This window comes from Thunnus albacares, chromosome 3, assembly GCF_914725855.1.
Source record: "Thunnus albacares chromosome 3, fThuAlb1.1, whole genome shotgun sequence".
Classification (NCBI taxonomy): domain Eukaryota; kingdom Metazoa; phylum Chordata; class Actinopteri; order Scombriformes; family Scombridae; genus Thunnus; species Thunnus albacares.
In genome coordinates, this window is record NC_058108.1 from 23,370,153 (window position 1) to 23,398,138 (window position 27,986).

The 27,986-nt window shown below is 41.5% G+C and overlaps 1 protein-coding gene across 4 annotated transcripts in view; it reads right to left on the bottom strand.

Moving 5' to 3' along the window:
• The window catches only part of bnc2 (basonuclin 2), a 177,989-nt gene that overhangs the window by 92,960 nt on the left and 57,043 nt on the right, over nt 1-27,986 (bottom strand). For 2 of the 4 annotated variants that reach the window (XM_044347104.1, XM_044347108.1), the window contains exons 1-3: nt 7,836-8,166; nt 6,434-6,808; nt 2,693-2,755 (exon numbers count right to left, since the gene is read on the bottom strand). In XM_044347104.1, the coding sequence (XP_044203039.1) occupies nt 2,693-2,755; nt 6,434-6,808; nt 7,836-8,132 (735 nt within the window). In that variant the 5' untranslated portion in view covers nt 8,133-8,166. Of the gene's footprint in view, nt 1-2,692; nt 2,756-6,433; nt 6,809-7,835; nt 8,167-27,986 lie in introns of those variants that run through there. The other 2 variants (XM_044347106.1, XM_044347105.1) reach the window with 2 other exon arrangements.

The following is a 27,986-nucleotide window of genomic DNA, read 5'->3' on the forward strand; positions in this document are numbered from 1 at the left end:
TTTAACATGCTATTATCCCATCATTATGCCTTATTACCCTTGTTATATCTAATTGTATAAACCCTCTGTCTTGGTGTTTTGTTTTGGTTTTTTTATTATCTATCTATTTATTTATTTACTTATTTATTTATTTATTTTATTTTTGTGTGTGTGTGTGTGTGTGGAGAATGTGTTTTGTGTTGAGGATAAGTTGGAAAAGAGGGTAACATATTTGCCCTTTCATCCTTAATTGTCTGGCGCTTTGGAAATCAATAAATATACTTTTTAAAAAAGAAAAAAAATGTAACAACAGGCCTGAATTAAATGGCTCTGTGATGCAATTAAAAAAAAATGTTTTGAAAACAAGTTAAAAGTAAAAATGCTGCGGACGTCATATCTCCTCTGGTTGGTGCCTTGGTAAATATAACGGGGACCGCAGCATGAATGGGACCTTGTACATCCTCTTACTCTGTCAAACTAGATGGGTCCTTAATAGTCCACACACACACACACAAACACACACACACACATATGCTAAATATACAAGTAGCTGCAGCCACCTTCCCACTCAATCTTACTCTCACATTTCTGTGCTCCCTCTTGCAGAAATAATGCTGCCTTCAGGAAACATACACATCCCCGTAGTTGCATATGCTCAAAGACTGAGAGAGATGCCCGCTGACTGAATGCCACAGTGGCCTTTCTCTCAGCGCTGTTTATGTTATCTGGACCTTCTAAACTGGCCAGTGGCACTGCAATAATTGCATTAAACAGTGGAAGAGCAGACCGTAACTTTATATTATCGAAAATATATGGAGAGATGCTGTAAGTGGGACGAGCTCTGGTGGAGAAATCATAAGCCAGACTAAACAAACAAAAACCTGAAGACTGATGGAGAGACACACCTAGTCCCTTCTCCTCAGTTAGTTGTTCTCCATTTAAAACGCTTTTCACTTATCGCACTGACGCTATGCAAAGACAGTAGCTGTAGAATAAAACAATCTGATTCAGCGTCTGGAGGACTGGCGGTGGAGATAGACTTTTAGGTAGGAAAGATAGTCGAGAAGAAGAGAAAGGAAAAGAAAGGGGGGTTGAAGTGTGGGGGAATAAGAAGAGAAGGGAAAAGGGAGCGAGAGAAGAAGAAGCACTGAGAGACAGAGACGTAGGAGAAGAAGACGAAGAAAAAGAAAAAGTAGTAATGGGGGAAGTGGTGCGTGTCTTTTCTGCAAATCTCCTCTTTCACCTCTGCTCTCCTCCAGCTCTCCAGCCAAGGCCAGCCAAGAGACACTTCACCTCGCACCCGCACACACATGGAGCCAGAGCCAACACACAGGCACACACACACACACACACAGAGAGGGAGAGGACATACACTCACCAAACTGCACTCACTCGCTTTCTCTCATGCACACACACACACACTCGCACAACTGGCTTATGAGTATTTAGCCACCCACTCAGAAAAATAAATGGCAAAAGCACAGACATGAACACCCAAGCGCACACATGTGTATACACACACACACAAACCTCAGTGTCAGCGCGCACACACACGCACACACACTTGACACCAGATACATGTACATATAGGCATCCCATATGCTCTGTGTGCAACGACCCATCAAAGACAGACATGGAAATATAACAGTTGAGTGTAACGACACACACACATATTCACTCACTGTGGATAATTCTACACATATGCATCAAATCACTGCCTCCCAGTCCCGCACAATGGCAAGAAGCAATGCATATGCACCACATATGCAGCATGCAAAACGCCCTGGACCTCACTGTGTAAAACAACATGTGCACACAGACACACACACACACACACACACTCACCGCTGTAAGTGTATCAATGTGTTAATAGGCAGATTAGCATGTTCTGAAGAGGATATAATAAACCCCATTTCTTGACTTAGACAAAACAAAGCAGAACATGTTATTCCACAAATATGTCTGTCATGTCCTGAGAGCGAAAAGCATTCACTTTTAAAGGTTTAACACACACAGACAGGACTGAACAGGCTGCACACTGCTGTAACGAAGTCAATGAAATAAGAGAGAATCAACCGTTGAGATTGTGAACAAAAAGCTACAATATGACACAAGACATGAAAACATGAGCAAATATTAAAGAAAGATTGAAATGGAAGAAATGAGGCCAGACTTTAGTGACAGAAAAAGGTGGATATTTGTTAACATGCGTGTATGTTTTTTAAAAAAATATATATATCTTATTATCTATTAAAAAAAGAAGAAAGAGAATAAAATTGTGAACTAATCACCGGACAGCTTTTATTTGTATTTAGGAGGGAGACATTATTAAAACATTATTGATAGAAGATATATAGAAATATTGATTTTATTACAGTACTGTTTGGGTATAGTTTTTTTTAATGATCTGAAATGTATGATGGGGAGAAAAGAAAATGCTGCAGAGGTGTGGATGAGTGTTTTTTTTATGTCAAAGAAAAAATTATAATGTGGCAAATTGCAGATATGGTACAAATCAAAGAATGTAAAAACTCTAAATTTTAAGAAAATGTTTTTTTTTTATATTGTTATTATGTATTGTATTATTGTCTAAATTACTACATTTATTTCTTATTGATAACTCTATATTATAAAGCCCTGTATTGATATGTGGAGTTAAGTCTCCGTGTGAGATGAAGCAGGCAGCACTGAGAGCAGGCAGAAGCCACTGTACCTCTTCCAGGTCTCGGCCCATAGTCGACCTGTCGCACTTCAAAGGAAGCCGCGTTACAGCACCCTTGCAAAAAGAAAAGGAAGAGGCTATTTTAGAGATAATTTTAGATTGAAGACATACACTGCTTTTTGTTGTGTTTTTTTTTTCTCTCCCCCACCTACGAGGTCTACAGTGAGCCTGGGTGGCAGCATCAGATCTTCAGGTGGAGGTGAGGGCACTTTTTTTTTTTTACGAGCTTCTCTAATCCTTTACTTGTTCCCACATTCCTCCGACATGAAGCGGAGAAGAAAATAGAAAAAAAAAAAAAAGACGAGGCCTACGGCTGCTGTATTGTGAGGGAATTATCCCCGATGAACCAATTAGGCTCGTAGTATCACTTAACTCCGGGGTTTTAACTTACAAGGGTCGATATTCACATCCACGCATGTACAGTACAGTACAGCAGCGGGTCAATTGGGCTCCAAATATTATCACTCCGTAATGCTTTGGGAAATAATTCAACTCCTAATTAATGTTTGTATGTTTTTTTTTTCCTCCATAAAAAAACAATTATGAAATCTCCCTCTTGCGGTGTTTTGTAAAATGTGAACCAATTTCACTATTTATCGAATCCATGTCATTGATTTCATTTAAATTGCAGAGCTGTTTATGCTGTTTCCTGTTGACACTTCCGTGGTTTATGAAGGTTGTGAATCTCTTGCTTTGTGGCTTTTAAAAAAAAAAAGTGTCTTTAAAAACCCATTAAGGCCTCTTATGAACGGTGTCAATTATTTACATTCAGTCATACCTTAATCGCCTCTGTTCTTAATTTCGTTAGTTTAAAGAAACACAAAATGATCAGAAGCGACTGCAAGTACACAAGTTATCAATGCCCCATATTAACAGCCTAAAGTTAATAAAACATATTTAGCTCTCCTTTAAATTTCATCTGTTTCTCCAGTTTGTAACAAAATCACATGACAAATATTTTGAGGGCAAAAAAAAAAATGTTTCATCGTCCTGAAACATCTGAGTGAATATGGAAATAAATTAATGTATTAATTCTGAGGTCATTTACAGCCGAAATATAAAACACATTAAAATGTCTCAAATACAACAGTCAATGAAAAAGGAAATCAATAAATTCTGAAGTGTCCTTCGATTTCAAATGGACATCTATTTTGTTCCAGTAATTTTCTTTACGCAGAATGAAGCAGGTGCTGCTCTTTATGGCTTCATTTACCCATAAAACACCGTGAAGAGAAGAAAAACTGAGATTCACTGTCAAATCTCCTCATTTGTAATTTGATCATTTAAATCTTTGCTTTACTCTCATCGGTCACTGATGTTTATGCACCGAGATGATCAGACACCTGCTGTAAAGCCACAGCTTATTTATGTAGTTGAAAGTGGGGCTAGAAAACGCCTTCATTCATGTCAAAGTGGTATTTTTCTTCTTTTTAAAGTCTTGATTTGCGTGTTTGTGATTTACAAGGAATTTCAAAAGTATTGCCAAATGTTTTTTGGCTTGGTGATGCCAAGCATCTCAACCACAGCCGCATCTGTCCTGAACGCGCTGCGCAGAGCTGTCTCGCGTCTCTATCGATCAGATGGAAATATAATTTGGCCTAACAACGATAAAATACCGCATCCCTCGTGTCACCTAGTTGATCTTTAAGGGAGAGAGGAGAGATTTTGAAACACAAGCCCATAACGCATTTCTCCCCAACACCCCAGGGTGCGCCAGCCTCGGCAAACACAAAGTCATTATCGGTTAGATTCCAATAAGGCGAGTCTGTCAAGGAACAGGCTTCCTTCGGAGAATTTATGTCATGCCTACTAAACATGGGAAGATGTCTTCTAAGTGGTGCGAGGAAGGATAAATAACAGCGAGTCCCACAGCTGATTATATTGAAACAACGGTGCGCATTTGTAAAAAGGATTGGGGATGCAAACGTGGGGTCCCAGCAGATGCTGAGCGCAGGGGCCCATCCACCTGCTCATACCGGGAGAGGAGGAGAGGAGAGGTGCGCTCTGCTCTCTGAAACAACGCGCCCGCCTCTACCAATTCACTTATCAATAGTTTTTATGATTCTATCTTTAGTAGAGAAAAAAAATACAGGAAAGAGGCTTGTTAAAAAAAAAAAAGTTGTTGATGATGTGCATGAAAAGTGCAAGGATGCAAAGTGTTAAGAATATTAATACTATCAAACTCTAATATTTGGTGCAGATCAGGCTGAGTTAAATGTGCAAAAAGGAAATATTTTATTGAGAAACACCAAACAATATCGGAAAGCCTGCCTTAGGAAACGTTTTATTTGAAAAAGTTACATCGGGATATGATTCAGTCTCAACACATCAGTTTCACCTTCACCATTAGACCTTTGGGATTTAAAAAAACAGAAAAACAAAACTAAAATAGATCGTCAATGTGACAGAATAAGTTTCTCATCGTTTACAACACAGAGCCGCGGCGAGGCTGTTGCGCAAGGATCGCTGTGGCCTGAGTGCGTAACAGCATGTGCATGGTACGGAGAGCCTGCAGGTCCCGCTATGATTAACTGCAACCTAACAACCATCCTCTATCTTTACTGTCTCCCCCTCACACACTCACACACACGTGCGCGCGAACGGACGCACACACAAACGCACACAGACACACACATACAAGCCTGCACAAAACTACACTCCTCTCTCCCCTTCTCCTTACCTGACATTTATCCGACGAAACCACAAAACCTCCCCCCACACCCCCCTCAATCCCTTAAAAATAACTCGCTTGTTCTAACTTGGGGCCACTTGGAATATATTAAAAAAAAAAAAAGAAGCTACAAAACAAAAGAGAAATTCAGTGTAACATCCACGATAAGAGGCGAGAAATGTCGGGAGGAAATGTGCACTTTCCTCAGCCGGTGCAGGCTATCCGTTATCATCATTACTTTTCCAGACGAGCCTGTGCTCATTCACGGCTCCTCTGCTGTTCTGTAGCCGTGCAAGGGGCTTCCTGCCTCGGCCACATGAAGTCAATTAGCCGGTCCCAGAGGGGTGCCCCTTCCCGAGTCTTTATCGGCACTGAGGTTACCAAAACACTGCTATTGCTTGCTTTTAAACTCCACACCGCTCATAGACCAATTACGAAGACTTAAGCATGTATGTAACGAATCCGGACAAGGGATAATCCATCAAACGGGGAAATAAATGGGTTCTGATATTGTGCAAATTTTTGCATAAAAATGTGTGTTTTTACAAATAACTGCATGAAATATACTATTTTCACTTATTTTATAGAGAAGAAAATTATCCATGCACTGGATTAGTAAAATTAAAAAAAAAAACAAAAAACAATACACACACACACACACACACACACACACACAGACATGAATGAAAACACTTTCAGGCATGGTGTGTGTAAAACAACTACATCAAGTCTGAAATATTCCAGAAGTAGGGAAAAGTTGTGAACACCAGGGAAGATATGTAATTTTGCAATATCATAAACAAAACACTTCCCACAAAACGCCCCCCCTTAACCCTCAAATTACACAAACACACACACACACACACACCGTCTGACACACATACACAAACACTCTCTATCACACACAGACCAAGAGGTAATAAGAATCATAATAGCAAACATCTGAATATACACAAGAGAAGGAAAAATAAAAGTTTGGACGTTGATTAAAGACTGGAAAGAAGGAAGGAGAGAAGAGACAGAGATGGAGAGGATGAGGGGGTGAGGCTGAGCTGACGTACCTGCTGGGACATTCTGTAGAGGAGGTTGCTGTCAGTGCTCTGCTGCTGCCATGTCCCCATGAAGCCCGGCTGCTCAGCACTAGGCGGTCTGGTGCTGAACTGCATGGAGCTTTCGCCTGCTCCCTCAGCGCTGCTGCTAACGATGCTAATGCCACCCAGACCACTTCTGCTGCTGCTGCTGCTGCTGCTGCTGCTGCTACTGGTGCTGCTACTGCTACTGTGGCTACTGGAGGGGATGCTGGTGCAATCGCCAGCGGTGCCGTTGGGTCCTTTAGCCTTAGCTGAAGGTGGCCTGGGTGGCTCTGGGTCTGTGCTGGGCTCTGGTGGGACTGTGTCGCACTCACTGCCTCTCACATCCAACTCTGCCTCCTTGGACTTAGACAGAGAGAGAGAGAGGGAGAGACAGAGAGGGAGGGCAGGAGGGATGTGGGAGTGTGAAGGAGGAGAGAAGAGAAAAAAAAAGAGTCAGTGAAGGTGGGTTCTTTTGGGGTCGTGTTGCTCTTTTTTTTTTCCCCCCGTCTTGCACGGGTCCTGCTTCTCGAGGAGGATAACAGGGAGAGGGGAGTTGAGGGAGTAGATGTGTGTGAGGTTTCTTGGCAGCCCTGGTGGCAGAGGAGTGTGTGTGTGTGTGGAGTTAATTCTCGTGAAGAGAGAGAAAAGAGGGCTTGCGGTGAATTTCCTCGGGGGCCTCGTCTTGGACAGGGCAAGATGAGCGGAGCACTGGAGGTGAGGAGCGATGAGGAGAAGGATGGAGGTGAGGTGGGGGCTGATGAGAAGGTGAGCAAGAATGGAGTAAAGAAAAAAAAAAGAGGGGGGTTATGGGAATTAGTGTGGAGGGGTGCATGATGTTGCCCGTGGCCTCGTTTTTTTGCTTTAATCCATCTGTCAGTCATTTGTACTCGGACATGAACTCAACACAAACACACTTGCACACAAACACACACAATGAAAGACATGTTTACCTGCATGCATGCATGCACACATTTAGACACTGACATACAATACTGCAATATGGGAGAAATTTACAAAAACTAAGAAAAGAAAAGTTAAACAACCTGGCAACTGCCACCAGCAAACTCAACTCTGAACACAAGCACACAGAAGGATAAAAACAAATCCGTGTAATTCTATGTAACTGATGTAATAGATAAATATTTTCTATGTAATAAATAAATCTTAAAAAAAATGAAAATACAAAATGCGTACTAAATTGTAAACCAAACACAGCAAACGTACAACTAAATGTAAAACACAAATAAACAGTTTCACAAAAAAAAACATGTCAAGCCATTCAAAAATGTTAAAAGTCAATTTTTTTTATAAATAAAAAAAAAATCCCATTAAAAAAAACCTCCATAAAAAGCAAATAGTTGAGCCAGTAAAACGTATGAACGTCTCTTACCATCAATTCTGTGCCTGTCCCAGCAAAGTGAAGATGAGGTGTGGGAGTGAGCCACCAGCTATCCAGCTCTCCCTGCCTCCCGCTCCTCTCTCTCTCTCTCTCCCTCTCTCTCTCTTTCTCTCTCTCTGTGATTGTGTCCCTCTCTCGACGTCCGTGCCGTGCCGCCTGTCCTCTCTCTTTTCCTCTCTCTCTGGCTCTCTCTCTCTCTCTCTCTCTCTCTCTCTCTCTCTCTCTCTCTCTCTGACTCCTCTGTACTCCGCCGCAGCCGCTGAGGAACTGAACTGAGCGCCTGAGCATGTGTGTTTGTATGTGTGTATGTGTGTGCGAGAGAACAAGAGCATGTGAGAGCAAGCGAGCGAGTGAGAGTGAGAGACTCTCTGAGTGTCTGAGTGTGAGTGAGCGTGTGTGTATGTGTCGGGCCGGTGCAGGCTCAACAGAGTCAACTGTGCCGCTCCACTCTGAGATGCTCAATGACATCGCGCTGCACGCTTCCTCACACACACACACACACACACACGCACCCCTCCTCTGCTAGGGGCAAGAAGGTGGGGGCAAACGTCATCGTAGAGCAGAAGAAGGGGAGGGGAGGTGGGGGTGTTTGTCCCCCTGCCTTATTACCATTTGTGCTGCGAGCGGCCGGCACGTCTCAGAGCAACTTAGTTCTCCTGTGGGACTATCCCACCACACACACACACACACACACACACACACACACACGGTGCTTCGCAAAAGAGCTCAGTTTCTACCTTGAGAAAAAAAAGAAACAGAGGTTGACAAAAAGCGTCATTGTTGCTCAATGTTTTCAGGTGTTTGTTTCTTTGTTTGAAAACTGAAAATGAAGGATTGTCCTCTACAGAAATATTGTTTGATCACAGCTGAAAATCGTTCTATTTCTGATTTGTAGGGCAATTACCAAAAAACAAACAAAAAAAGCAAAAAAAAAAAAAAAAAAAAAAAAAAAAACCGACTTGTTATATTACCAAAAAAATCTGCTGCCTTTGTTTGATTTTCACCCACTCTAATGAAAGACTAATGGAACGCAGGCAATCTGCCACCAGCATACATATGAACACACACACTCTCTCTCTCTCACACACACACACACACACTCTCTCTCACACACACACACACACACACGCACACAGGAAACCCCCCCCCCCACCCCCCACGGAGGCTCTCGGATTTTAATTAAGAAAAAAATGAGGAAGAGGTTCCATTTTAGCCAAATTGGTCCCCACAGCAGCAAAGGTAAGGGAATAAAATGAGGGATGGAGGAGTAAAGGGAGGCAGACACAGAGAAAAAGACACACAGGAGGATAAAACTAAAAAAAAAAAAAAGGAGATCTATGCTTCCTTTGACACAGCATAGGACACATCTCAAACAATGAAGACATCCCCCCCCTCCTCCTCTTTCCTCCTTCTCTTCTCTTTAAATCTCCCATCTCTTCTCCACCCCGTCTTTTCACCCCACCATCATTAGAGAAATGACAGACCAGGTGCCTCAGTCCGCAGCAAGAGGGAGATGTCACTGTGATCTTTCCACCACCAAGGAACAAAAGAGAAAGGGACAGAGAGAGAACTTCTCTCCTCGGCTACATTAAACGGCTTCTGATATATAAAGTCACTTCAAATTTTGTGGTAAATTGCTGTAGACAGCAGCTTGGTTGTCTGTTAAAAGCCTTTTGTACGGTGCAGTAATGGCAGTGTACTGTTAACCTTTGCTGAGATTATCACACCGGTCGTTACTGTTATATACAAGGGATTTCTGCTGGCAGAGGGAAAAGTGTACAGTGTGTGTCTTTGAAATGTGCAATTGTGCCTTTGTCTCAAGCTCAATTTACATCTTCACTCCTTTTTCCTTCCCTGCCTACATTTGCATCCTTTGCTTTTGTCTCTCGTGATTTTTTTTTCCTCTTTACCTCGCTCTTACTTTTACTCCTCCCTTCCTTTCTATTCTTCTCTTCATTTATCTTTCGCATAGTGGCCTGCGCCTTGTCGGAAGCCACAAGCAGTCTTGTCGTAAAAGGCGTAATGTGTCACCTCCTGTCCATGTAGCGCCCGCTCCACTCTTAACAACTTATTGAAAAGGTAATGCATGAGGCTCAGGCTAATTATATTAAGTGACAATTTAGCGGCAGAGGTTCCTTTTTGCTTTCCGGCTCACGCTTTCTCTTTCTCTCTCGTCTCTCCCTCCCATCTCGTCTGTAAATGTGCTAGTCTGTGGGTTTTTCAAGTGGCACTCAGTGTTTCAAGTCAAGCTGGTGGCTCAGCTTCTGACCTGGCTGGTTAATGGCTGTTATTTGTGGGAAGGAGGAGTGGACTCTGCCAATATTGCTCACTCTCCTTCCACATCTCTCCCTCTTTTTCCTCCCCCCTTGCCTCTGCTGATGGTAATGGCCGTGATGACAGGGGAAACGGAAAAGAGAAGGAGAAGTAAAAATACGGAGATGGAGAAATTTGGAGGGGAAACAGAGGAGGGAGATGGAAATAGGAAGATGAAAAACGCTGGGAAGCAGGAAGGGGTAGAAAAGAGGATGCAGGAGATCCTCAGGCTCCTTTATTAAAACTATTATTGTGCAGGACTTGAGAATTCCCCCCGGGGCAGGGGTCCATGTCGAAGCCCATATAATTAACTAGAGGCTCAGCTACGGATCAATTACCAGACAAGCAAGTGATAGCCGAATCAATGGAAGATCATCAGGCTCGTTATCAGTGTTGCAACTCATTAGAGGAAAAGTGAGGTAGAGAAAGAGGGAGAGCAAAAAAAGGGTGGATGGGGGGGGGGGGTGGGGGCATTGGTGGGGGAGGCAGGAGAAGAGGGCAGGGTTGGTGGCTGTGTGTTAGCCCAGAAGCTGATGGGTGCGTGTGGGGTGGGGGGGTACCGGTGTGTGATGTGTTGTTGCACTCCTCCATAGCTGCCACTGACTGGTGACAGGGAGAGCTCTGTATGACAGAGTGCAGCCGGCTCTGTAGCAACAGTCACTGAAGCTTGTACGGATCAATACAAGAGTGTGCATGAGGTTAAAGCTCTGCCATAGCATCCTTATTCCCCAGCGACTCACACGCTCAGTCTGGGGTACAATCCTACAATCCAAGCAGTCAGAAAAGGGATTGTCAAGACTGAAGATTTACAGAACAGCACCTGCATTTCCAGAGTCATAACTGATATAATACATTACTCAAAAATGCCTGAAATGTCACATGTAAAATGTCGCTAGTCTGTGCTTGGCCCTCGGGTCGTACTAATACCATTTTAGATATCACAATTGATATCAATACATCTATATCCTAGTTATATCCGTCTTTTAAGTTACAATCTGATGGCACTTTTTACCCTACGCAGCAATATCAGTTAGCACATTTTCTGAAATGTGCTAATGTATACTTATTATTCATTTCTGTTTGTATTCTCCTGTTCTAGCTTTTCACTTTTTACATATCTTTATGGATGGCAAACATCCAATTTCATTGCACAGTCCAACTTGCTCTCTGTGTATAGGACTGCAAAGCTTTGAATCTTGATTTTTAATGCAATTCATAATAACATAATCTGTATCTTATATTAATGTAACATACAGGTATTAGTTTTTTTATAATTGCTGTAGATGGATTTGATATGCTTCAAATAATGTATGAATATGACTCCAACCAGTCAAGAATTGTATTTAGAAATAGAGATTAAGGGTAAAAAAGGATTTTAAGTAAATTATTAGTGAACTAAAGGCCATAGAGCTTATCAGGTAAAAGAGAGAGTGAAAGAAATCGACAGACATAATGCACCCTTGACCTCTTAACGCCCTTTTTGTCTTTTGACTGTAAGCTACAAGTGTGTTTCAGAGGGCACCCTTCATCACTAAGCCCACATTATTATACCCATCAAACCTCTCAGCGCTGCCTGTTTGCTTCCCAAACATTGACAACTAATTGGTGAAAAAGCCCAGAAATTGGGTGTGACAGCATTGAGTTGTTAGAACAGTCTCAAGAGAGCCAAGTCCCTCTTATGTCTTGAGAGGCAAACTACCTTGCTTTTTATCTTCTGCGCAAAGAGAGAACCTGTTCAAGCAAACAACAGCAAGTACGAAAAAGATTCAGAGGTCATCAAAAAGTCATAATTATGATGCTTGTCTGCTGTGTTATTTTTCTTGTTTTGTTTTGTTTCTTTTTTTTTTGGAGGGGGGATAATTTTTCATGGAATGAAATCACAACTGAGCAAAACCCAACTCAAATTGGCCTTTTACACAATAAAACGAGGGTAAATGGAAGGACAGAAGCTGAGGGTAGAAAGAGAGAGGAGAGTGGAACAACATAATTTGTGCAGTGATGGTGATTATGTGCTGCAGAAACAAATGATTCAGGCCAGCAGAAAAAAAAAAAGGTTGATGAGTGTCTGTGCTAAGAAGGATGCTTCTCGAACACAGAGAGAAAACAGTGGTTCACTTCAGGTTGTCACGTGAAAAGACCATCTAGAGTTCATCCTGTCAGCTGTTTTGTCATCTTAACTTTTTTTCCATATTAAAACCTCTGAGATTTTTGCCCATTTCAGGTCCAATCATTTAAAGTAGGCAAACTAAACAATAACAATCATGGTTTAACACTGGTGGGAATTGGCATTACCAAAAGAGTGAGTGCAGCCTTTGTACAGTGGCGTATATACATAAGCAGGAGCACATGGCTAAGGGCTGTTACTGTCGGTGACCTGATTTATGGTCGTATAAGGATGCTCACACACACAGATAAACTTGTAGCTTGTGTGTGTGTGTGTGTGTGTGTGTGTGTGTGTGTCTCCATGTGACAAGGAATGGCGTGTCGATCAGATGGCACAGGGATAGAACTGTCACTGTTCTGCTACCACTACAGGGCCACAAGACATCATATGACACCGACAGGAACAGCCCTCTACTTGTGATAGCGGGAGGGAGAGAGACGGGGAGAAAGACTTTGAGAGAGACAAGCGAGGGCACCGAAAGGTCTGAGAGAAATGAGAGGGAGCCACATGATTGTCTGTGTCACTGATCACTGCACTCTGGCCTCTGCTAATAAGTGCACCTTTGTGAAAAAAAATGAGAGGGGAAAAAAAAAATGTCAGTGGAGCATTTTTCATTGAGTCTTATGAGTTATTTACGATTTTCAGCTGTATTTGTGGTAACACTAAATGACAAAAGGTTAATGGCTGGAGGCACAATCTGCTAATGCCTATTTGGCAATTCATGACCTAATGACACATGTTATGTATAAAGTGCTCCTCGTGCTAATTTTGTTTTTCCAAGAGGGGAAGACTCCACTCATGAGGTCAGGAGACAAAACTACTGTTTTATCGGAACCAATACAGCAAATGATGCACATTTGGAGCCATGCACACACACACTCACACACTCACAATACTCATACACGTGAACCTCTGACCCTGCCAGCAACAACCTGACCAGACCATTGTTCTACTCACCAAAATTGCAGCAAAGTCTAAACCAGCCTGTTGGGCACCTTGACTTTCACCTCACTTCACACACACTCACACACACACACACACACACACACACACTTTTCAGTAGGGTTTCACATCAGCAGACTCTGTTACCCCAAAATGTTCTGTACCAAATATTCATTGCATCGTCACAAGAGATTATTAGGGTTGCAGCTTGCATGTTTTATCACTATTATTTATTAATAATAATATTTATAATATTTATAATTTATAAAATGTATTTACTACTATCAAAGTAGTGAAAGATCACAAGTTCCCAAAGCCAAACATGACATCTTCAAATCACTTGTTTTGTCAGATAAATGATCCTCAATCCAAATACATGTAATTTACTTTTATAGAAGATGAAGAAGATCAGGAAATATTCACATTTGAGAAGCTGGAACGAGTGAATTAATGATTGATTAATGAAGATGATTAATGAACTATTAACATTGTTGCAGATATTGCAACCATGTCTTCTCAATTTAGGTTCTCAATTTACAGCCTGCAAGCCATGAAACATTTTTTAGGCCTCTGTAAGTCCCCATGAAAAGAAATCTGTCATGGTTCATTTTAATGAATACAGTATTGTGTCTTTAAATGTTGTGAGCATCATGTACAGCATGTAGCTAAGAGACATGAAACACTACCATGATTTTCTGCCAGGTTTTGCAGCCCAAGTTCAACTAAATTTAACTTTAACCCCAAATATTGCTGACCTGAGTTCTACTGAAGAGAAGAATGGTGGAAAAGTTCATTTGGGAATTTCTAATTTGCCGTATTTGTGTAACTCTACTCTCCGATCCCACCAGTTTTATATTTATTGCCACTCGAATGTGGCAATAATTATCACAGCAAATTGATCTCGCAATTGTTTACATTCTGATGTAGTCTGTAGCATCCTAACTACAGTAGCTGCTTTGTAGGATTACCATTCTATGATTATCATGATTATTGTGATTATCTTTGTAGGATTACCACTGTGATTATCATTCTACATTGATCCTCAGGCAAACTATTTGCTCCTGTGCATTTGGTGTGAAACCACAATAAGGGTGTGGTGGATTAAAGAAAGGGTTACATTCTGTATGAGGCGTTGGAATATTGTGATGGAAGAATAGGATGTAGAGGGAGAGGAAGAAGAAACAGAGGAAGAAGAGGTTGAGTTCCATCACTTGCCTAATGACTGGGCTGGTTTCGGGGCATTTCACAGACGTGTATATCAGGGCACTGTGCGCCCATCCTTCTGGTTTTTCTCCCTCTTCTTCCCTCCTCTAACTTTACAGACATCTGCACTCACACTTGGATAATTCTCTTCTAATCATCTCTAGCTTTTCTCCTCCTTCACCCTCATTTACTTCCCTCATGTCTCACCCCCCCCCCCCCATCCCCTCCCTCCTTTTCTATTCTCTCCTTCTCACCTCATCAGACAGGCCTCCACCTCACCCCTCCACTGCCTCCATCCCCTCGCTCCTGTCCTCTCTCACTGACCCGTGCTCCCCCCCAGTCACAGGGCGTTGTGTCTCTACCTGCCAGGCTCCCTGACAGCCCCACGTCCCCCCTCACCCCCTGAGAGGAGACCGCCTGCCCATCCGGAACACTGCCGTGGCAACCCTGCCAGCGGCCCCATAGTACACCCCCACCCCACCAGCCTGATCTCCACCAAACCCAGCACTGAGAGTTTGACAAAGTCCTTCTCTACAGTGTCTTCCTTCTCTTCTCTTCTCTCCTCTTTGCTAACTTCCCATCTCTCCGCCTCTCATTATTCTGTTTTCACCCTTCCTTTCTCACGATCTCACGACTTTCTCTCCTCTGACCTGACTAATATATCTTTCCCTCTTTTAGCTCTCTGCTTCCTCTGACACTCACTGAAACACTTTCTCAACTTGCCGTGGCCCAGATAAAAGAGAGTGTAATGTCAGTCCTTGTTACAGTGACCTTCTTAACTGCTGGAGGATTGCTGTTTGTTTGGTGGCACAAAATACTGACAGGGAATACAGCACCAGAAAAAGTATGATTCAATTATTGAAGTTGCCCAAAATTCAGACATTTTTTTTCCTGGAAATTACATTTGAGAAGGTGGGGGTCGTATTATATTCAAGGACTAGAGAATTACATATTCCAAACATAGATAGATGGTGTTGCATCATGGATTGTCTGTTTATAGTATATATTTTAGAGTTAGTCATCCATAAAGGTTTTTCAGTAGCCTAGTTTAACCTACAGGAAATTCTGACGGCTTGTGGAACATGTTTTGGGGCCATGGAGGAAATAAATTCATGATGAAAACATGTGTTGAAAGTGAAGAGAAATGGACCGGGGAACACGCAGCCAAGAATTACTGGTGTAACAGACTGTCATAACCAGGAACCCAAACAGACAGTCTGAAAAAAGTCATAGAAAATTATTTTGATTGATACCAAAAGCCCTCCAGTGGAGTGGTTGAGTGTGTCATGAACAAGCTACACAAATGTGGGATTTACATTTTGTTTTAATAGAAGTAAATCGTGTCACTTTAGTGATACAAAAGACTTCAAGGATGAGGATGACTAGCAGTACCTCTGGGAAAAGTTCCCAACAGGACTAATCTGATTAAGTGTTTTCCAAAAACAGGTGCTGGAAACAAGGGGGAGGGGGGGCATCTTAAAATCAGGGTCATCCCATATGGGGGCCAATTTGGCATTCAGAATGAATTATTTTCTATCGAAAAGAGTCAAAAATCCAACAATTGTTCAATCTAATACCTATGTCTGGGTATGACTGCAAATGTGTTTCGAGAGAGATCATCAGTCACCAGCTGTGCATCTGCTCAGTGGTGAGCTAGTGAAGTAATGGGAATCACACATTATATTGGTTAGCCTTTGTGAGTAACAGGGAAGTCCACGACTGTTTTTGATATAACAAAAAAAAAATTTCAATGACCTCACAAAAGCTGAGACACAGTCCAAAAGACCTGTGTACCATCTGAATCCTCCCTGAAAACAAATGCCGAGCTGCGAAGGAGGTGGGAACAAAGAACATGTGGGTTACATTAGCCAGGGGAGTCTTTATTTATGGCACACACATGACAAGGAACATAACCGCTAACAACACGACAAACACACAAACACTTGTGACTCTCCCCGGCCAAAAAAAACTCCCAAATAAATGTCACACAAATCATCCTGTGGTAGTAAAACCACTTAGCAAACAAGCAACAAAGTTTTGGTTTGGGACTTCAGCTCAGAGGAAGAAGTATTTCAATCACAAAAAAAGTTGAGGTTCAATTCTCACTCTCTGCACATCTTTCTTCTCTGCCTTTCTTCTTCATCTTTTTTTCAACTGTGGGTGTGTGTAGAGAGGGAAAAAAAGTAGGAAGTGTAGCTTCAAAAGTTATATATTTTTTATTTTTAAAGTTCTGCGTGATGTCTGCACCATCCAGATGATCTGTGCATTCACAAGTCATTTTAGCTTCTCTTCCAGTGAACCCATGGAGAGGTTGTAAGTGTAATGCCCATCGCTGCCCTCCCCTCCTCCAAACCTCTTGTAATTGAATACTATCCCACAGCCCAAGCAAAAATCAGCTTAGTGAATGCAGAAAGAGGAAAAAAAAATATGAAGAAACGATTATTATTCCACCATCAGGTTTCAATTACAAGGAAGAGGGGGGTTAAGTGAACATCAAGTCATATTAAAGTATATAGGAGGCCACTGGCATTGGGAGACTTTGTTGAAAGCTCTCATGTATTAACACACATTCTTACACGTGGCCAAGTTACATTATTTGATTATTACAACCGTAGCCACAGGTTTGGCGTGCAGGCTTTGAGTTCCCGCTCTCGCCTTAGAACCACTTCCATGCAGAACAAGAACCTATTAGTCTGAAAACAGTGATGAGAGAGAGACAGAGAGACAGAGACCTCCTGTCTACATCTGGCATGCACAGGCCAGCTGTGTGTGTGTGTGTGTGTGTGTGTGTGTGTGTGTGTGTGTGTGTGTGTGTGTGTGTGTTTGTGTGTGTTTGTGTGTGTGCAAGGCATGGGTATATATTCCGTCTTACATGTCTGTGTTGCATCCCTTTAAAACATATGACACGTTGGACAGATTTAATGACAGAATGAATATGAGGTTCTGTATAATAAACCTGCATTGTAAAAATTAACATTCAAAAAAGTGGCTGCTGTTCATTATCTTCCAGTCACTCATAAATCACCTCGAGCGACTTTAATTCATGTCTGTTTCTGAGTGTTTATTTTTGCTCTGCTGTCTGTCTCTCTTTCTTTCACAGTCAGTCTCTCTCACTTTGTCCTTACACACCACCACACCGGATTCTGTCACCTGTCTCTGCTCGTTCTATCACTCCCAGAGAGGCAGAGCGATGGCCTCTGCATTCCCAGAGGCAAGACATAAAGGGCTGTGAATGGATGGATGGATGGTGAGGGGGACGAAACCAACGACTAAATTATTAAGTGACACTTCGCTTCGCTTTGAGACACACACACACACACATAAGGCAAGTGGGTAAACGCATTAGAACAGTTAGCCCCCTGAATGCACCCGACAACTCCGCTACACGCTAACTCACGTCAAAATCATCAAACCAGGCCTGGGGCTCTTAAAATTTTTACGCTATTGCTTGAAGGGATGTCGTGGAGCCTGGGAGGCTTTCTGAGAGTGAGTGGCCCTGTCATCACAGCCATTGCTGCCAATAAATAAGTAAATATGGGAGTGGAGCGGCTAAGCAGCGTTGCCACAGAGTTGACAGCACCTATTCACTGTGAGTTTGTGCCCGTGTGTGAACATCAGCAAATAGGTATTCGCACCTGTACATGTGTGTCCCTGTGTGTCCTTCCCCAACCTCCAAGCTCCAGGGGGGCATCGCTCTTGCCACCATCACCCAAGCTAGAATGTGCCAAAGTGGGGCTTCATTCACTTAAGTTCCACCTGGCCTTGATTTCCTGTGGACAAGGCTGGAGCACACTGGGAGAGAGCTCTGGTTTAATTTGGTACATAAGGAGACAGGATGATGGGCCATTTGGCCACCATGGACACAGGTACTAAAGGTCTAACAGGGAGAGGAACACAGCAACTCAGTTCTTAGGTTGTGGGGTTGCAGCAGGATTACACAAGGGGCGGCATGAACTAAGGTTCTCTATCTGACTGTCCTTTCATACAAAAAGACACGCAACATGAAGCACAAGATATCACAAGATATTGGGCATGGGTTCCAAATTACAAAATTACAAAAAAAATATGTATTTTATTTGTCTATGAGATTTCAGTGCAGTGGGGGTGAGTGGATTTGTGTGTGTGTGTGTTGCTCACAGTAGTTTTTTTAAAGGCAATTTTCTTCAGTGGAAAATTGTTCTAATGAAAACTGTTTACAGTGAGGTCTGCGGACTATCCAAACTAACAAGGACATTATTTGTGAAAACACATTGTTGTTAAATGTTTTAAATCTTTTTTTTTCTTCAATGCTTTAAGCATCACAAATGAAAAACCATTTACTTCTATTGTAATGGGGTGGCAGCAGAAATCCAACAGAGAGAGAGCGAGAGAGAGAGAGAGAGAGATCTCCTGCAAGGCTACATGAAACTAAACATAAATTGTATTAGTATTTGGTGAAACAATCCTCTAACAAACAATGTATTCTTGTTTATAGCTTTAAAGACTTCATAAAACTTGAAAAGTTTTGCCAGAGGGGTGACAGAGAAATTTCACTCCACTTAACTGCAGAAGAGGACCTTTTCAAGGAGTTTCAAGACACTGTTGATTTTCTGTAAACAACAAATGAAAAGGCAGTCCCCTGCATTGGTACCAAGAAAATTAAACTTGATCCTACAGGACATCTTTGAAAATTCCATTAAAAAGAGGTAAAGTTATTTCACCAAACTGGCAGATTTTTTTATCTGTTTTTAAAAAACAGAATTTCAGATGTCAGAGGTTCAGAGGAAGGAAAAAGAATATTTGTTCCATTCAATCTTCATTTGGTCTGCAGGTCACTATCAAAAATGGCTGCTGTGTTTTGACGTCATTAAACATGATCACTATTGGACAGTGCAGACAATCCAGTATACTTGGCCCGACAACAAAATGCAATGGCATTGTGATGCTTAAGCAACTGTAAAGTGTGTTTGTGGGCCCGTAAATGTGCTCACAGTTTGGATATATCTGTATCAGTGTGTGTATATGTATGTGTGCTCATGTATGTGTCTATCTGTGGGTACGCTCATTGTAAAGCCTGCTAATTGCAGTTGAGACTCCTTTAATTAACACAAAGAGAGGTCTCTGGGGTATGTATGGGCACTGTGAGTGTGTCACGAGTTTATATCTAGCCAACCTGTGGGACACAACAGCCTAATCAGAGCCTTTTAAGTTCTGCCATGCTTACTCTGGAGGATTAACTGAAGACACACTTTAGTCGTGGAAAATGAGACAACCGAGGATCGTGTTGGTCTGGCTGACAAAACAAGCAAGGCATAAAAAAATACCCCAAATGCGCTTGGAAAACTAACACTTTGAACTAAGTACACAGTAATGCTGACAATAAGAGGTGCTGTATTTTAGGTTGTAATGGCTTTATTTAGCTTGAGAGCCTTACTCAACTGTAAACAAAATGGTTGCCCTGCTGTTGTTGTTTGCAGGTTGATGGTTTGTGTATGGCGAAAGGCGCCACAAGAGACATGACACAGGATGTGCCTCAATCTTTCTCTCTTCCCTTTGTCCACCCACCTTCATCGTCATTTGCTCGCTCATTTCTCCTCTCTCTTTAAAAATAACTTCCTCTCTTTTTATTATTCCTGCCAATTTGGACAGGTGCCCTGGTCAAAGACAGATTACACTAAGTCGCGTATCAAAGCTAATCAATCTTCAGCCGCTGGAAGGCATCACTCTCCCAATGAATAATTACAGCAATCCAGTTATGAGCTGCCAGTGCCAAAATGTTGCCACCACCATCTTTTAGGATGCTGAAACCCCCAACTGATTCACCAATGAACTTTGAGGGGGGAAGTTTGTTGAATGTGTGTAAAAAAAAAAAATCATAGTAAAGACGAGATGCTACTGCAATGCCTCTGAGAATAAATAAAGTCATTTGAGCTATATTAAATCCAAGTGGCACCTGGGGTATGTAGAGGTTGGAGAGCTGATATGTGTGAAGAATGAGAGTGATCATGAGTGTGTTTTGATCCAGTATTTAGTCTGGAAGAGTTGATGTAGTCAAACTAAGGCCAAACTCAATTTGGCTTTCATATGTCTTCAGTACAGTTCTGTCTTACAATAGAGGAATTGTTGCTACACCATCCTCTGCGACTAACACACAAACACACACACACAAACAACAAGATAAAGATGATTAAAAGGAGAGGAAAGGATGTGGTGTGAAGAGGGAGGAAAAGATAAAAGAACGTAGAGAGAGAGAGAAGTGGGAGGAATGAATGATGAATGAACGGATCGTCCTGTTGGTGAGGGTGCAGATATCAGCGGGGAGACGATGCTCCAGTCGTACGCTGTCAGTCATTCATTCATTCAGCCAGTGACGTGATGTATGAAAGTGCGCGAGCGTGTGTCAGACAAGACGAGGTTCTTTCATCAAGAGGCATGTTCAGTGGAAAATATTGAGAGAAAATTGACAAGAAACTGCTTTTCTTCCACGCGCGAGAGGGAAGCCACTGTTGTGCATGAGAGGAAGCGGTGGAGAGTGGAGGGTGGAAACAAGAAAAGGGGGAGAGGAGTGAGTGCGTAACTGCAGGGCAGCTGTATTGAGCGGAGGAGGGTGTCATTTAGAAAGTGGCTGGCTCAGCAATGGCCATTAGTAGCGCTGTGACACAGTGGACCGTCAAGCAAACAGATAGACAGGCTGAAGAGCCAGCAAAGATGTAGGCAGACAGGCAGACAGAGGAAAACAGATTAACAGGTTAGGAATGAACTGGGCTGCAACTAATGATTATTTTCATTATTGATTAATCTGTTGGTTGCTTTTTACGATCAATCAATTAATCAATTAATCGTTTAGTCTAAAAATGTCAGAAAACAGTAAAAAATGATCACAATTTCCCAGAGACAAACGTGACATCATCAAATGTTTAGTTTTGTCCAAAGAACCGTCCAAAACCCAAAGATATTCAATTTATGATGATATTAAGCAGAAAAAGCGGCAAGCTGAAAATAGCAAATGTTTAGCTTTTTTATCAACATTTGTGACGATTGATTTTCTGCCGATCAACTAACCAATTAATTGTTTCATCCCTGAAATTAATGGGTAAAACAGATTAAGTTAGCAAATTACCAGGTTATAAATTATACGATTAAGATGTTAAAACATAATGATATACTACATATGTAGAAAAATTGGATTCTTGTAACATGATTCATTTAAATGAAGCTGTATTAGAAATATGCAATAAATTATCAAAGCTCCAAACTGCAACTCTATAGAAATGAGACCTTGAAAAATATTGGGAGGATACCAATATTTATACCATTTTGAGCAATCTGATATTTTAAACCAGGGAAGCCTCTTATAACATTATGGTGAAAGAGTAGATACTTAATACTGGAATAATACAGCCGTTCCGAAAACCACAAACTATCCAGCGCTGCACCGCAAATAACTATGATTTTAAACAAGAAGCGGTGAAAGAAAAAGTGTAAAGAAACGGAGAGGAGAGACATAACTAAAAATTACTCAAGCCCGTGAAATTCCTCAGACAGCAGAAGTAGCCGTGAAGGCTAAACACCCCAGAGTCTGGGTGTTGGCAGACACAAAACACCGCCACAGAATGAAATCTGAGGCTTCAAAATGCACCTATCACAGCCTCTGGTGGGGCTTAAATCACCAATTACAACCCTTTGCTCAACTTAAAGCACCAATCGTAACAAGGATCAGTATCAGTGCTGGTGATCTGATAAGACGAGGTATATTTTTCTTAACTGGTAATTATCTACAACTGTGACCGATTATTCACCATCAGATGTCACTTCTTTGCAACTCTTGACCTGGCAGTGTGTTACATATAACAGACACACTCCAACTCTCAGCCTTTTGTCCATTTTTGTCCAACAATCTCACAAAATTACTCTTAGGTGAAACTGTACAATCATGGCTTATTTATTTGCCTGAAAGAGAATCTGAGCTTTCACTTCACTTTCCCACCGGTCTGTCCAGCTGCCCGCTGCCAGAAAGCATTTTGCTGGGGACAGTGTGGTCCTATTGGAGCGGCAGGAATTCACAAACAGAGGGGGCAAACCAAGGTTACTGAGACGGAGGGTCCAGGCACGCTCCCAAACGAGGCAGGCGGCGACGCAGCCAGCACAATCTGGGGTCCTTCTGCTGACTAGCCACGCTAGGACTCATGGGAAGGGAATGTAAGGCCTTGTCACGGGCCAAGTTTGGAGGAGTGTGGAGTGAGAGACAAACTGTTTGAAGAGGACGGGGTTAGCACATGAGAACTCTGCATGTGCGTGTGTGTGTGTGTTTAAAAACCTTGACAAGTAAACTCTGGCTGCCATCACTCGTCACTTCTTTGTGTTGGAAAAGACCGCTTTGCCACACCCCGCGGTATTCCTGTGCAGGCCAAGTCTTCTCCCATTCCAATGAGGAGACATTAAGGAAAGAATAATCACTTTGGACACAAGCTGCCAATTTAGTCTGAACTTATTTATCTCATTTAGAGTCCGTTTGGAGGGATATACACATGGCAAATACTGACTTCTCAGTTCCCACAGACAGAGGAGGAGAGACTGCTGGCACGGCTGATAATATTCCTCCATTGAGCTTTTCTTTACTGTAACAAGAGAGGGGGTGACAATGGTTTGCCAAACCCTGACAACTGCAATCCTGTCACTGCTTGCTGCCAGTTTATCTGTGGTTTCTTTTTCAGTGGATGCTTTACCCCTAATTCAATTTATTTTGGTGTTTCAAGCATTAAATTTTGAATTAAGATCTCCTAAAAAAACAAGCTTACCTTTACAAACAAAAGTCACATACACACACACACACACACACACACACACACACACACACATATACATATGCACACTAGTAGATGTAGCAGACAACAGCCACCATAGCAGCTTGCCTCCACCCAAACCACATGATGCAGGGACCCCCCAAAAACTCATATCCGACATGGCTCTGGCTGCGCATACTAACTAGCCAACACAGCACCCAAAGGGGGTACAGTAATGCAACTGGAGATGGCCTCTCTTTTCATGGAGCATGCACACATGTATGCACACACACACACACACATAAGGTTTAGTCTAATTAGCGCCGGTATTTTCAGGGCTTGTTTGCGCAAATTGGAAATGTGTGATGTGAATTAAAATATGGCTGGGGTTTTTGTTCCCAATAAAAAATAGAAAGGGGTTTCACCTTGCCCCCTTTGTTGGGGCTCATACGAAAGTAATTTAGTCCAGAGAGAGAAAAAGAGAGAGAGTAAAACAGAAAGAGAGAGGTAGTAAAAAAGAGGGAGAAAAAGAGAAAGAAACAGAGAGAGACAGAAAGAGAAAGGGAAAAGGGGGAGGGAGATACATTCCGTTTGGCCCAGAGTGAGAGGCACTGTGGGTGTCTGAGGGCCCTCGCTGCCAGTAATTGCTTCCATATAGGACCCGTCCATGGTCACACACGCACATACACACACAAAACACAGTTCAAATGTAGAGGCAGACACTTATCCGTAAAAATCCACCATTCACAAAAAATGAAAAAACAGTAGTTTACAATACATACATGTACAATAAATGTGTGCATGTATTTAACCACTGAATCCTGTTTTCATGAGATTTGTCATTAAACAGAGTATGGAGCACAGAGCTACTGCACGGGTGAGGTACAGTAACAGGTTACCTACATGAGGCCCCCAAAAAGGATGGCAAATTATCCTCAAATCAAAGTATTAAAGACTGCATCTGATTATAGCTGAAATTATGCTTTTGCAAAGATACATAAACATCTCTGCAGCCTACAAAAAGAAGATTATGGGTTATGGGTAAGAGGTTGATGCACACACCTGCCAAATCTCAACAAAGCCTTGTGAAGACTTGCACATCAAGCAAGCTCATTGGCTGATACAACTTGTCGGGAGGCATGTAAACTTTAGTACACTTTTATGAACAAGTATAAAAGAAACTTTAGGGGTCTTTAAATGACCCTGTGCATGTTTGCCTACGTGCATCCCAGAGAAGCACGTTTCAGCCAACAAGACAGGGAGGGATGTTGTTGTTGATCCGCTCTGGTAAATTGGATAGCTTCTTAGAAGCAGTTACCAGTTACTTATTCCTGTAATAAAAATACTTTACATTTTATTCTCAGTTTTGTGTTATTTTCCCAAATCTGACACAAATATATTGGTAGATCAAAATGGAAAGTTGCACAGGCATAAACATGTGGACTCATTTCTGAACAGAACATGAATTACTTCTCAAAGTGATGTTCTTGTCTCTCTGTGAAGTAAATTCAAACCGATGACAGTATCTCTACTTTCCCCCCGATTTCACCCTGTCTCCTCTGCCAGTCTTGGATTTATAACTTTTTTTGAGAAATTCTTTCCAACATCTGTCTTTCCAGTGTTCATCTGTCTTGTGTTGCTTACTACAGCTGTTGCTAGGCAACAGTTCATGCCAGCAGGTGTAAATCAATATATTTACTGTACATATAAAAGATTTGATATTCATTGAATACCATATTAAACATACTAGTACTAAGGTTTTAAAAGCATCATTTAATAGGTCTGCTGAAATTTTTATGTGTAGCCAAATGACAGTATCTTCACTAGTTCAATAAAGAATAATGTGTTGTAGTACTTCATAATTGGGGAAAAATGTGATTACTGTAATATGTAACTTATATGAGTGAATATAACATTGATGAGTAGACTTTTTTGAACAGGCCCGTGCATCTCAAGACAAAATTAAAAATGTCTATGTGTAAGTATAAGAGCATTCGAGCTCTTAATTTCATTTAAAATATGCTTTCCTGCACAAAATAGCTCAGTTACAGATCTATTTTTTTCTTATTCCCTGTCCTCTTGTATCACTGTGAGTGTGTATATATTTCAGTACACGGTTTGTGTAGGCTTTAGTTTGATGTATATTCAGGTTCCTTCATCATGCAGTGAGTATTACGTGCACTCTTTCTCAGTGACACATACACTCCCACAGACACGCACACACATGATTAATAGGAGTGAGTCTGAAAGGGGCAACAATAGTCATCCTCTGCTCCACTGCCAAGAGAAAACATACAATATTGGACATATGTAACCACATGTGGTTGTGGCTACATTAGACTGTCATGCACTACCTCTCATGTCAACAACAAAAGACAAAAAAAAAACCTCCTTTACCCATTTCTCAATACATATCATAAATTGACTTCCTGCTTACATCATTTCATACGCAAACAGAGAGCAGAGAGAGTGAACGAGGCAGACAGGAAGACAGAGATAGAAAAAAGAAGATGGTAATAAAAAATAATTCAGTTAGATCGTTCAGATGGAGAGAGCGCGGTAAGAAGAGAGGGAGATATTTGGAATCTGAGTAATTTAAAGAGGAAATCAGTTTTGCCATTTAAACTGGTTACAGACACTTTACCAGGTGTAAATGCTCATAGCAGCACAGAGCCTTGAACTTGAACAGAAAAAGAGCCGACTATATAAAAATGAATCTGAACTTTACTGGGTTCTACTGGAGTTTAAATAGCAGATGGACTGTGTGTGTGTGTTTGAGGTTCAAAGCGTTAATGTGACTAAGACCACTTGAGAATGTTAGCATGGTAGGTTGAACAGGTGTGGACCGCGTTTTCAGCCACTAAAATGAATGAAGTCACCGAGCCTGCCTTACACACACTCTCACACACACACACACTTAGACACACACATCCATGGTTCCCACCTGAGCAGTTATTTTAAATGACTGTGAGCCTGTGTGACTGAATCGGCTGAACTCACAAATCAAAGGCACGTGGGGTTAGTTGAAGATTTCCAATGAAGTGGCAGAACACAAGTATGCATGTGCTATATGTATTCTGTGCGATTGTGTGTGTGTGTGTGTGTGTGAGTGTGTAAATTACAAAAAACAACAGATAGAAAGACTTGACTGCCCTCTCCTGACTTGATCAGATCTTCTGGGAAGCTCAGATGTGACATAATATTTCGTTATCTGAGCATAAACATTAAACATTACAGAAGATTTCATGTCGAAAATAACTATCCGCCCTATCATCCCTCTGCCACCACACACACGCTGTAGACCGCAGCCTCGATGAAGAGGACCCGCAGGGAAAACTGCTGCAGATTGGTGAGGCATTGAGCATTGTGTGGGTATATATGTGTGTGTGTGTGTGTCCTGGAGGAGTGGCTGTCACTGTATCAGTTGCCACAGTAGATAAGGCAGTGTACCGCAGTGGTGCTGGTAATGATGCTGGGACCACTGAGACAAGTGTAGGGGAGGTGTCTCTGCTGCTTCTTGCTGATCTCATCACATCACATCACACAATTTTCATCCACGGCCTCACAACAACATCCTCACATACACACAAATAACAGTACTGTGCCAGTAAGTGCTGGCAACTTTTTTATTTTTAAAATTGTTTCTTTAACATTTTTCCCCTTTATTTGACAGTTACAGTGTATTGAAAGACAGGAAACAGGGGAAGAGAGAGGTGTGACATCCATCAAAGGTCCCCCTGCCAGAATCAAACTAAGGACAGTGTGCCTTAACCATTAGGCTGTAAAACAAGCAAAACATTCTGCAATGTAGAGAAATTTGCTAGTATCAAACAAAACAAAAAAATGCAAGAATTACTTTTTCTTGACAAGAAATTAGGTCAATACAAAAAAACTAGCTAAGCTTAAAACAAGTAACAAGACACTTGATATAAGCAACAATAAAGATTCTTAAGACTTGGTCTTTTGTGTTTGAATTCTGCTCAAACGTCACATCACATCACTCCATTCAGCTAAGAGTCACCAGTGCAGCGACTGCCGCAGATGCATGTTACAGTAAACCTTTCTATACAAGCTGAGAATGAAGTGTTTTGATCTGCATGTCATACTATATATTACTATACTATACTTCTCTTACTTATATATATAGCTTCTGCAGTAATTACTTTATCCAATTCAACAATATGAAAAATTAAGTATTTTACAGTGTTTTTTGTCTTCCATAGTTTTAAAGGCACTCCACCAATAATGTCTTAATGTCTACTGTGGGTCTGGAGAGCTTTCTTAAATCTGAGCGAGGAACCCTAATAATCACGGCTCGGGCTTGAGATTTAAAATAGAAAGCCTGTTGCATTATGGGAAATGTAGGATACGAGCCCTTTTGGATCTTGACCCTTAAGGACTAAAAGTAAAAATGTCTTTGTATTTACAACCACATTTGACCATTTTTCTTTTTTAATCTGTCTCCTGTGAGTCCCCCAACTTCACTGAAGTGCAATGGTAAATCTGTGGAGTACACCTTTAAGACTGGTCTGATTTTTGAAAGAAAAAAAAAAACATCCAGTTTTCTCTTAGATATCTAGGATACTGTTACAACTATGCAATCCACTTTAGTAGAATTGATTTAATGTCTTGGAAAAATCAAGACAAGATTTATTTTTAAAAAATGCAAATTGGTGTTTGACAATTTATTTTTGGTAAGAAAAAGTAAGATGTAATAAATATGGCAACTAGATAAGGATTTGCAGTTAGTTTTTTAAA